The 13,261-nt window shown below is 35.9% G+C and overlaps 1 protein-coding gene across 9 annotated transcripts in view; it reads right to left on the bottom strand.

Annotated features, from left to right (window-relative positions):
• MICU1 (mitochondrial calcium uptake 1) overlaps window positions 1-13,261 on the bottom strand; it is a 417,233-nt gene that overhangs the window by 157,589 nt on the left and 246,383 nt on the right. For 8 of the 9 annotated variants that reach the window (XM_049646197.1, XM_049646196.1, XM_049646200.1 and 5 more), the window contains exon 4: window positions 4,577-4,739. In XM_049646197.1, coding sequence (XP_049502154.1) covers window positions 4,577-4,739 — 163 coding nt within the window. Of the gene's footprint in view, window positions 1-4,576; window positions 4,740-13,261 lie in introns of those variants that run through there. The other variant, XM_049646203.1, reaches the window with a different exon arrangement.

Consider the following 13,261-nt stretch of genomic DNA (forward strand, 5'->3'; position numbering starts at 1 on the left):
AGTATGGAGCCTGCTTGGGATTCTCTCTCTCCCTCTCTCTGCCCCTTCTTTGCTCTCTCTCTCAAAATAAATAAACTTAAAAAAAAAAAAAGATTGGCCATGTGTTGAGAACTGTTGAAGCTAAGTGATAGGTATATATAGGCTGATTTATAATTGATTTTATTCTCTGCATTTTTATATTTGAAAATTTCTATAACAAAATATATAAATATATAGATTTCCTGTACTGCTGAGAGGTGATAGTTCTACCTGGAGTTTTCATTTGTCCTAGAAATATTTAATGTTAATAAATATGGGCAAAACATTATAAACTCCCTGGTTAGAAAACATAACTCTTGCTGGTTCCCCAAGCTCACACTGCTATTTCACGTCTCTATTCTGACCATACAATTTACTCAATCTGAATGATGCCCTTTCCCTCTCAAATACATGATGAATTGCTATTCAGTTTTCTTCTTTTTTTAAAATTTTTATTTATTTTTGAGAGACAGAGCACAAGCTGAGGAGGGGCAGAGAGAGAGAGGGAGACACAGAATCTGAAGCAGGCTCCAGGCTCTGAGCTGTCAGCACAGAGCCCAACGCGAGGCTCAAACCCACGAACCATGAGATCATGACCTAAGCCAAAGTTGGACACTCACTGACTGAGCCATCCAGGCACCCCTATTATTCATACTTCAAAGCTTAACTCAACTGCTGCCCCCTTTAGGATATCTTCTTTAAACATACCCTGTAAAAGAACAGTTTCATTTTTATATCCTACTCCTGTACCATATACAACTGATTTCTGCTAATTGTGGCATTTATGCTCTATAAAATTGCCATGAAAAATGAAGTGCTGAATACTGACCTATTTCTCCTGGGGGAAATACAGGATTGGGTTTCTCGAACCTCTGGTCACAACATTTTTGTTAACTGATCGATATATAAACTTGATTTATGTGCGTTTGTTTAAGACATTTTATTCTCTCTCTCTTTCTCTCCTGCCCTCCCTCCATGGACACTTGTTTAAAGAAAGAAAACTGAAACAAAAAGGCAGAGTCTTCGTTTGCTTGACTTCAGCTGGCCAACATATGTAATGGGTGACTCAAATTTTTGCTGCTCTGCATGTATCTGCAGATGACTCAAAAGCACTGCAAGTACTGATTATGGGATTACAAGTACCTTTTAGTGAGGATGCAAACTTGCAAACACAAAATTTGCAAATGAGGACTGACTGCACATTCTTTTTTCCACTTTTAAAAATTGAGGTGAAATTCCATTAACATAAAATCACCATTTCAAAGTATCCATCCAGTTCAGTGGCATTTAGTACTTCGGTGTTGCATAACTACCACCTCTATCTAGTTCTAAAACCTTTTCATCACTCCAAAATAGAAATTCTCACACCAATTAAGCAATCTGTTCTCATTCCCCCAACAAGCTGTTGGCAACTAACAACCCACTTTCTATCTCTATGGATTTACCTATATTAGATATTTCACATAAATAAAATCAGAGGATATGTGGCCTTTTGTCTTTAGCTTGTTTCACTTAACATAATGTTGTTAAGGTTCAACCACATCTGAATAATATTCCATTGTATGTATACGCTATACTTTGTTTATCCATTCATCTGTTAAATGACATTTGGGGTGTTTCCATTTTTGGGGTATTGTGAATAGTGTTGCTGTGAATATTCGTGTACAGGCACTCATTCGAGCACCTGTTTTCAATTCATTCGGGCTTATACTACTAGTGGAAGTGTTGGGTCGTACGGCTAATTCCATGTTTCTGAGAAATGGACAAATTGTTCTCCATAGTGTTTGCACCATTTTACATTCTTACCAGCAATAGATGAGGGCTTTAATTTCTACACATAATCACCAACACTTCTTTGTTTTTTAAATATGCGTGTGAGGTAGTATATAGTGTTTTTGATCTGTATTTCCCTCATGCTTAATGACATTTAGCATGTTCTCATGTGCTTATTGGCCATTTGCATATTTATCTGGAGAAATGTACATTCAAGTCCTTTCCCATTTGTTAATTGAGTTGTTTGTCTTTTTGTTGAATTATAAGAGCTCTGGTAGTTTGTGTCTGGAAATTTTTCCATCTTTATCTAGGTAATTCAATTTGTTGGCATACAATCCTTCATAGTAGTCTCTTATAATCCTTTTTATTTCTATAAGTAGGTAGTAATGTCCCCACTTGCATTTCTGATTTTAGTTATTTTGCTTCTTTTTTTTCCTGGTCTAGCTAAAGGCCCCTCATTTTTTTGGATCTTTTCGAAGAATCAAATTTTGTTTGTTGATTTGCTCTATTGTTTTTCTATTCTCCATTTATTGCTGCATTAACATTTATTATTTCTTTATTTCTCTATCTTTGGGTTTTGTCTGCTCTTCTTTTTAGTTCCAACACCCGTTTTTAGGAAACTGATTTGAGATCATTCTTCTTTTTAAATGTTGGTGGTTATAGGGGCGCCTGGGTAGCTCAGTTAGATGACCAACTCCGCTCAGGTCATAATCTCGCAGTTCATGAGTTTGAGCCCCGTGTCAGGCTCTGTGCTGAGAGCTCAGAGCCTGGAGCCTGCTTTGGATTCTGTGTCTCCCTCTCTCTCTCTGCCCCTCCTCCACTCATGCGCTCTCTCTCTCTCTCTCTCTCTCTCTCTCTGTCAATCTCAGAAATAAACATTTAAAAAAACTTTTTAAATGTTGGTGTTTATAGCTATGAGTTTCCTTCTATGCACTACTTTGCAGCACTGCATAAGTTTTGTTAAATTCTATTTTCTCTTTCATTTATTCAAAGTATTTTCCAACTTCTCTTGTGATTTCTTCTCTGATCCAGGGGTTAAGTGTATGCTGTTTACTTTCCACACATTTATGAATTTTCTAGTTTTCCTTCTGTTACATATGGATTGTTTCATTCTATTGTAATCAGAAAAGATACTCTGTATCATTTTAATATTTGAAATTCATTAAGATTTATTTCATAACCTAATATACAGTCTATCTTGTCTATTCTGGAGAATGTTTGATATGCACCTGAAAAGACTGTATTCTGCTGCTCTTGAGTGGAATGTTCTATAAATGTGTATTTGGTCTAATTGGCTTATAGCATTAAGTCCTCTTTCTTCACTAACCTTCTTTCTAAATGTTCTATCCATTATCAAAATGGCAGTACTGAAGTCTCCGACTATTACTGAAGAACTATTCTTCCCTTTAATTCTGTCAGTTTCCTTCATATATTTTGGGGTCGGTCATTTGGTATGTATATATTTACCACGCTTATATCTTCTTGAGGAACTAATCCTTTTATCAATACATAATGTCTTTGTCTTGAAAGAGTTATTTTCTTAATGTCTAATTGGGGGATTATAATTAACATCTTTTTTTTCTTAATGTTTATTTATTTTTGAGAGTGAGTGAGAGAGAGCGACCGCGCCCTAGTGTGTGAACGGGGCAGAGAGAGAGAGGGAGACACAGAATCCCAAGAGGCTCCAGGCTGAGTTGTCAGCACCAAGCTCGACACAGGCCTCAAACCCACGAACCCTGAGACCATAACCTGAGCCAAAGTTGCATGCTTAACCAGCTGAGCCACCCAAGTGCCCTGAGACAGTTAACTTAAAGTCATTATCTAGTAAGTGCAATGCTTGGGCTTCCTCAGGGATGGTTTCTGTCAATTTATTTTTCTTTCTATTGATGGGTCATTTATTCCTGATTATTAGTATGCCATGAAATTGTTTTATTAAAGATTGAACATTTTGAATATTATAATGGGGTAATTCTGAAAACCAGATTCTCCCTATTTCCCAGTGTTTGGTGTGATATACATTGTGGAAGACTACATTCATCAATGTTTAGTGGTTTTTTTCCAAAATATTTTTTTTGCAAAGGCTGTGTTCTCTGTTTTGTGTCATCGTTGAAATTTCTGTTCTATTATCTAAATAGCAAGTGACCGGACAAAGACTTATTCAAATGTTTGAGGCAAAAAGAATGAAAACAAAACAAAACAAAAAAAACACCAACTCTCTTAATGTTTGTAGACTGGCTCTGAGCTGGGGACCTCCTTTAATTTTTAGCTAGAGCTGCTACATCTCTGCCTTAACTTTCACTACTTCCCTGCATGGGGCACAAAGATCAGCAAGAAGTACAAGCTCACTCAAGTGTTTTCCAAGCATGTGTCTGGCCCTGGGCATGCATGCCACACTCTGGATTTCCAGGTATACGCAATGGTTCTTTGAAGCTCCTACACCCTGAAATGTCTTCCCCCAAAGTCTCCTCCTTTCTAGGCTTTTTAGTCTGTCTGCTGCTTGTCCCATCTGCAATCACTTGGCCCAATGACAACAAGTACCATATGTCTTTAAATCTTTCCAGTAGATGATACCTGGCTACAATCTCCTCAACCCGGTACCCTGGTTGAGGATTGGCTCATTAGACTGTGGGCTCCTCTTTTATACTGCTAAAGACTGGAATAATACGTGACATTCAGTCAGTACACAATGAATATAATTATTGCATGGACCTATAACGTTTAGGCAATACAAAGAAGAACATAAAAAAATTAATATCATAATCTTATTTTTCCCGTTAGCACTTACGTTCTGGTTGTTTTTCATTAGGTGTTATGGATCGCACAAAATCTTGGGGGGTCATAAACACTTCAGATTCACCAGGTTCATTGATTACTTTCAAGGTGGCAAAATAGCGGAAGATCTTGTCTGGTGTGGAATATGCTCGAATCCTATTCTCATATTCCATCACCTGAAATTAGAAATTCAGAGTGTTACTATATTAAGCAGTTCTCATTTTCATATATTTTCCATCTTATATCTGGAGTTATTCTATTATATATTTTTTTTCTACAACTGATTTTTTATACTAGACATAAACTTGAATATCAAAAACTTTTCAACCTTTCCCCTCTGATATAACATTCATATTCCAGTTGAGAAAATACTTAACTTTTGTTTAGAATTTTTTGTGAATAATTTTCTAATTTCTTAAATTACTGAAAGCCACAATTTGAAAATATCATATAATTCAAAAGGTCTCAGTAATAGGGTATAATGACACATACACGGAAGCCTACAGATTCCAAAATACCAAGTTTTTTTTTTAAAGGGATTGATTTTAGAGTTTTTACTTTGATGCAATTTCTTAAATCCTAAAACAAGACAGAATTAGGAATCCATAGGTTTAAACAGCTAATGATCTTTCAAACACAAAGTACATTGAATTATAGCATTAAAAAAATAAAACTACACATCATGGAAACTCAATTAACAAGTCTGAGGCAAAAAACCTTTTACTTTTGATTACAAAATCCTTTATATATATCACATTTATTTTCTTATTTAAAAAAAGTTTCTTATTTTGAGGGAGAGAGTTACATGAGTGAGGGAGGGGCATAAAAAGAGAGAGAGAGAGGGAGAGAGAATCCCAAGCAGGCACTGCGCTGACATTGGGGCTCAATCTCACAAACCATGAGATCAGGATCTGAGACAAAATTCAGAGTTGGATGCTTAACCGACTGAGCCACCCAGCCACCCCTACATATGCCATATTTAGAAAAGAGCAGAGCTGGGAAGAACACAAGTAAATACTTGAATAGTAACAAAATCAAATATGGCATATATTAAACTAAAAGGGTATAATATTAATAGGCCCATTTTTTATCTGGCATCCAAGCTGTGATTCTGTGTATGCAACATACAAAACAGTGCATCTTCTGCATAATCTTATCTTACAAATATAGGTATGAGAAAAATCTTTACCAAAATACCAGCTACACAGCACTCTGGTGAAAAGATTTCTCTCATACCTGAATTTTAGATGTTGAGATAGCCAAAAATAAATAGTAGCTTATAAATAACCAGTAGGAAATGTCAAGGCAATACAATCTAAAAATCCAACAGTTCAAAGTCTAAAAAGCAATTTGCTAATATTAAAAAAATTATTAATGTTTTCAATTTGCCATATTAACACAACTAATACTGTAATTGCCACTCCTGGCTAAATGGTCACTTTGAGGTCACTGACTGCAGCCGTTCAAGAGTCTTAATTCCACTACCTGATATGCTTTCAGCAACTAGGAAAGGATCTCTAATTTATAACTATACATGACAGGAATCTTCCAAGACTCATTTGCATTAAAATCTGAGTACTGTTTATCAAAAAACATTTTGCATGTGGCAAACACACTAAGCCTTAAGACATAGCTACAAGTCTTAACTCAAAGGCCCTTTTATATTATATTGTAACTACCTGCCGGATAATACTGGCTATAGAAGAAATAACTTTAGGACATCTGTATTCTTGTTCTTCAGAATAACGACAACAAAAATAATCAGTTTGTAATGTTTAGGGTATAAGCTATAGCTACTGCCAAAGATGTTTTTGTGAACTAAAAACTTAAGTCAATCTTATACAAGATAAAGATAGAAAGACAACAACTTAAAAGTCAATAATTTTCAGACTCAAACCAGATTTGTTGATTGTTGCAAGTCCCTAAATTATGTTTCTGAATATTATTAGTTTTGGTTTCAAACAATAGGCCAAGGAAAGTAATAGACTTTTTGCATTCCCATATTGTTAAGAGTTTAATATAGACATACTGTATAGTACATATTTTATTTTTTTTCACTTAGTAATGTATCTTGGAGATCACACCATAACAAATGATATAATGATACAAAGCAGTCTCCTTTTAAGTGGCTTTATTCAAAGGAATTCTAACAAACTATTTCATAAAGCGTTTGGAATATAGCATCCAAGATAATAATGGCTTAGAAGCCAAGATATATAGAAAAGTGGTGAAGAATTTTGAGATGGTTAGCCTGGAGAAAAGATTTACTAAGGGAATTATAATAGTTACATTCAATCATTTACTTAAAACATTCTGGAACTTCATGATGCTAATGCTAAGACAGTTCTCTTCAATAAAACTGCTGGTCCCAAAACCAGTTCTCGGGTTTAATTTTGGTACAATGCTTAAGGAAAACCAAGGCTATAATATCTTGAGACCAAGTGAATGCAAGTGACTGTGAATCCCTGTGGGCCCTGATGTCAGAACTCATACATAAGCTTTGAATGCAGACTGCAGTCAGACCTTGGAAAAGGTAGCACGCAGAAAGATCTTGTAATAAATTAGTGTCTGGCACATTTTCTTTCAAGAGGTGATTTATAACACCCAATCTGTACCCTAACAGCTGTTTTCCATGTTAAGAACTCCCTCTCTTTTTCATCTAGTGAATTTCTGGCCATCCATAGTAACAATCATCTATTACAGGATGACCTCTTGAAGTTTTATAAAATTCCAAGCCCTATGACACCAGTCTCACTGAATATAAAGCAAATTAATTTCTGGCGGAAAAATTAAGGAAACTGACTAATTATAGTAACAAAAGAAAAGAGAATAAAAAAGAATGAAGACAGCTTAAGGGACTATATATAGCACATCGTCAAATGGACCAAAGTGCACATTAAAGGGATCCCAGAAGGAGAAAGAATGAGAGAAAGAGGCAGAAAACTTATTCGAAGAAATGACTGAAAATATCCCAATCTGGGAAAAGAAACAGACATGGAGACCCAGGAAACTCAAAGAGTCCTAAACATGATGAATCCAAAGAAACACACAATGAGACACATTACAGAGTTTTCCAAGAAAATAAAAGCTGAAGGAGTTCATCAACACTAGATCACTCTTACAAGAAATGTTAAAGGTAATTTCTGAACCTGAGGTGCCTGGCTGACTCAACTGGTAGAGCATGTGGCCCTTGATCTCAGGATCATTGAGTTCAAGCCCCATGTTGAGTGTAGAGACTACGTTAACTTAATTTTTATAAACTTTAAAAAAAAGTTTTATTTGTTTTTGAGAGACAGAATGTGAATGGGGGAGGTGCAGAGATAGGGGGAACAGAGGATCAGAGCAGGCTCCTCACTGACAGAAGAAAGCCCAAGGTGGGACTCGAACTCAAAAACCCTAAGATCATGACCTAAGCTAAAGTTGGACGCTCAACTGAGTGAGTCACCCAGGCGCCCCAATAAACTTATTTCTTCTTTAAAGGTAATTCCTGAACCTAAAACAAAGAGACATCAGTATAAGCAAAACATATAAAAATGTAAAACTCACTGGTGAAGGTAAATATATAGTTAATTTCAGAACACTCTTAATTTTGTAATAGTGGTGGGTAAATCACTTCTCATTAACATGGAGATTTTTTAAAAAGTATTAAACATAACTATAATAATCTGTAAATGGATAAACAATGTAAAAAGACATAAATTATGATATTAAAAACATAAAAGTATAAATGTAGAGCTTTTGTATACATTAGAAGTTAAGCTGTTATTGTTTAAAATACACTGTTACAAGATATTTTATGTAAGCCCATGGTAATCATACAGCAAAAACCTACACCAGATACACAAAAGGTGAAAAGAAAAAAAAAATCTAGGCATACTGGTACAGAAAATGATCAAGTCACAAAGGAAGAGAACAAGAAAGGAAATAAAGGGTAAAGGAATTACAAAACACTCTGAAAACAAATAACAAAATGGCAATAGTAAACCCATATCTATCAATAATTACTTCAAATGTAATGGATTAAATCCTGCAATCAAAAGAAACAGAATGTTGAAATAAAAAAATAATACCCAACTATACTGTATACAAAAAGCTCATTTAAGTTTTTAGGACACACACAAGCAGAAGTGAAGTTGATGGTAAAAGATATTCCATGCAAATGGAAACCAAGAGGAAAGCAGGAGTAGCTATACTACCAAACAAAACACACTTTAAGCCAAAGACTGTAGCAAGGGACAACGAAGAGAATAATATAATAATAAAAGGTCAATTCATAAAGAGAATATAAGATTTCTGAATAGTTATGCATCCAACACAGAGAACCTAAATATATAAAGCAAATGTGACCAGAATTGGAGGGAAAAATACACAGCATTATTTATAACAGCCATATTATGGAAGCAACCTGATGTCCATTGATAGATGAATGGATAAAGAAGAGGGGGTATGAAATATAACTCAGCATAAAAAAGAATGACATCTTGCCATTTGCAACAACATGGATGGGTCTAGAGGGTATAATGCTAAGCGAACTAAGTCAGAGAAAGGCAAATACCATAAGATTTTCACTCATATCTGGAATTTAAGAAACAAAACAAATGAGCAAAGGAAAGAGACAAAAAAACCAGACTCTTAAATATAGAGAACTGATGGTTACCAGAGAGGAGTGGGTTGGGGGGATGGGTTAAACAGGTGATGAGGATTAAGGAGTACACTTGTTTTGATGAGTACTAGGTGATATATGGAATTGTTAAATCACTATGTGGTACAATTGAAACTAACACTGTATGTTAACTAACTGGAATTAAAATAAAAACTTTAAAAGGCAATAAACAAACAAACAAACAAATAAATAGCAAAACCAAAAACAACCCACAAAAATCAATTGAATTAAATGGGCAGAATGACCTAAACAGACATTTTTTCAAGGAGGACATCCAAATGGCCAATGGATACATGAAAAGATGCTCAACATCACTAATTATCAGGAAAATGCAAATTAAAACCACAAGGAGATACCACCTCAAACCTATTAGATGGTTATCATCAAAAAGAAAAAAGATAACAAGTGTAGATGAGGATATGGAGAAAAGGGAACATTTTGCACTGTTGGTGAGAAAGTAAATTGGTTCAGCCTTAATGGAAAATAGCATGGAGGTTCCTCAAGAAACCTAAAAATAGAACTACCATATCATTCAGAAAACCCACTTCTGCCAAAGGAAACAAAATCAGTATAGTGAAGAGATATCTGTACTGCCATGTTCACGACAGCATTAGTCACAATAGCCAAGGTATGGAAACAACCAATGCATGCCATGGAATCCCTAAGGACTCCATGTAGCCAAATCAATTGTGAAAAAAGAAGAAAAGAGCTGGAGGACTACTACATGCTGATTTTAAGACTTAATACAAAAGCACAGTCATCAAAAGAATGTGGTACCGACATAAAGACAGATATACAGATCAATGGAATAGAAGACAGCCAGAAATAAACCCTCACATATATGGTCAAATGATTTTTGACAAAGGAGAAACAACCATTTAATGGATAAAGGATAGTCTTTTCAACAAATGGTGCTGGGAAAATTGGTATCCACACGCAAAAAAAAAAAAAAAAAAAAAAAAAGTTGAACCCTTATCTAACTCTACATTAAAAAGTTAACTTGGGTTAAAGACCAAAATGAAAGACCTAAAATTATAAAACTTATAGAAGAAAACATACAAAAGCTTCATGACATCAGATTGGGCAACAATTTCTTGGATATGATACTAGATGCACAAGCAACAGAGGAAAAAAAAGAGACAAAGTGGACTTCATGAAAGTTTTTAAATTTTGTGCATCAAAAGACAATATCAATACAGTAAGGAGGTAATCCATAGAATGCGAAGAAATTGTTGCAAACATATATCTGATAAGGAGTTAACAAACAGATTATATTTAAAAAACCCTTGGGGCGCCTGGGTGGCTCAGTCGGTTGAGCGGCCGACTTCGGCTCAGGTCACGATCTCGCGGTCCGTGAGTTCGAGCCCCGCGTCGGGCTCTGTGCTGACAGCTCAGAGCCTGGAGCCTGTTTCAGATTCTGTCTCCCTCTCTCTCTGCCCCTCCCCTGTTCATGCTCTCTCTCTGTCTCAAAAATAAATAAGCATTAAAAAAAAAAAATTTTTTTAAAAACCCTAAAACTCAACAATTTAAAAAAACAAAAATGGAATTCAAAAATGGGCAAAGGATGTGAACAGACATTTATCCAAAGAAGATATACAACTGACCACTAAGCACATGCAAAGTTGTTCCACATCACTGATCATCATGGAAATGCAAATGAAAACTATACTGAGATACTGCTTCACATCTGTTAGGATGACTAATATAAGAAGAACAGAATATAACAAGCACTGGCAAAGATATGAGAAAAATAGAACCCTTGTTGGTAGGAATGTAAAATGACACATCACTGTGGAAAACAGTATGGGCTTCCATAAGAAAAATAAGATAGGATTACCATATGATCTAGCAATTTCACTTCAGAGTGTATACCCAAAGAACAGAAAGCAAGGTCTCAAATAGATATCTGTATATCTACATTCACAGGATCATTTTCCACAACAGTTACAATGTGGAAGCAATCCAAGTATCTGCCAATGGATGAATGGATGAGCAAAAATGTGGTAAATACATATCCTGGAATATTATTCAGCCCCCAAAAGTAAGGAAATTCTGACATACGCTAAAACACGATGAATCTTGAAGACATTATATGAAGTGCAATAAGCCAGTCAGAAAAATACAAACTGTATGATTCAGTATCTATGAGGTATTTTTAGCATTCAAAATCATGAAGAGAAAGTAGAATGGTGGTTTCCAGGGGTTGGGAGAGGAGGGTAGTAAAGAGTTATTGTTTAATGGGTATATATTTTCAGTTTTATAAGACGAAAACAGTTTCGGTAATGGATAGTGAGACAATGATTACACTCTATGATAAACTGTACACTTAAAAATTGGTAATGTGGTAAATGTTATGTTTTTAAATTTTTTTAATGTTTGTTTTTGAGAGAGAGAGAGAGAGAGAGAGAGAAAGAGAGAGAGAAAGAGTGTGAGTGGGGGAGGGGCACAGAGAGATGGAGACAGAATCTGAAGCAGGCTCCAGCTGCTGAGCTGTCAGCACAGAGCCCAACGCGAGGCTCGAACTCATGAATCGTGAGATCGTGCCCTGAGCCGGAGTCAGACACTTAACAGACTGAACCACCCAGGCACCCTTAATTTTTTTTTTAAGTTTATTTATTTTTGAGAGAGAGAGAGAGAGAGAGAGAGAGGGAGGGAGGGAGGGAGGGAGGGAAGGAAGGGCAGAGAAGGGAGACACAGAATCTGGAGCAGGCTCCAGGTTCTGAGCTGTCAGCACACAGCCTGATAAATGTTATGATTTAACTATTTTATTTCCATAAAAAAAATTTGGAAGAAAAAAAAAAGAGACCCTAGGAGATTAGGAAAAGAACTCATGAGAAAAACTGTAACAGGTATGTATGCCTGGGTGGCTCAGTCAGTTGAGCGTCCAATTCTTGATTTCGACTCAGGCCATGATACCAGGGTTGTGGGATCAAGCTTCGCACTGAGTCTGAAGCATGCTTAGGATTCTCTCTTTCTCTCTCTCCAGCTTCCCCTCTCCCCTGCTTGTGCTCTTTCTCTCTCTAATAAAATAAAAAATATATAACAGAACAGCTACAAGATATACAGTATAGGTTGTGAACATTCAAGATACATTTAAGAAGAGTTCCAAAAGAAAATAAATTACAGTGAAGCAACAGTGAAGCAGTATGCAAATTTTTCTGAATTCAGGACTTAAAGTTCCAGAGGGAACAATAAAATTAAAAATTTAAAAATCAAAAATAAATCAAATGGAACTAGATAAAAGAATATAAATATTAAACAGAGGAGCATGTACAACAATGGTATAGCATAAACTGAGTGACAGCTCTTTGCACCTGAGAATTTTTTTTTAATTAAAAATAAAACACAAAAATGAACTATTGGGACCTCATCAAAATAAAAATCTTCTGCACAGTAAAGGAAACAATCAGCAAAACTAAAAGGCAACCGATGAGGGCGCCTGGGTGGCTCAGTCGGTTAAGCATCTGACTTCAGCTCAGGTCATGATCTCGTGGTTCGTGAGTTCAAGCCCCCCGTTGGGCTCTGTGCTGACAGCTCAGAGCCTGGAGCCTGTTTCAGATTCTGTGTCTCCCTCTCTCTCTCTGACCCTCCCCCGTTCATGCTCTGTCTCTCTCTGTCTCAAAAATAAATAAACATTAAAAAAAAATTAAAAAAAAAAGGCAACCGATGGAATGGGAGAAGATATTTGCAAATGACATATCAGATAAAATCTATAGAAAACTTATCAAACTCAACACCCAAAAAACCAAATAATCCAGTGAAGAAATGGGCAAAAGACATGAACAGACACTTCTCCAAAGAAGACATCCAGATGGCCAATCGACACATGAAAAAATGCTCCACATCACAATATAAATCAAAACCACAACAAGATACTACCTCACACCTGTCAGAATGTCTAACATTAACAACTCAGGCAACAACAGATGTTGGCGAGGATGTGGAGAAAGAGGATCTCTTTTGCACTGCTGGTGAGACTGTAAACTGGTGCAGCCACTCTGGAAAACAGTATGGAGGTTCCTCAACAAAATTAAA

Source organism: Panthera uncia, chromosome D2 (genome assembly GCF_023721935.1).
Source record: "Panthera uncia isolate 11264 chromosome D2, Puncia_PCG_1.0, whole genome shotgun sequence".
NCBI lineage: Eukaryota > Metazoa > Chordata > Mammalia > Carnivora > Felidae > Panthera > Panthera uncia.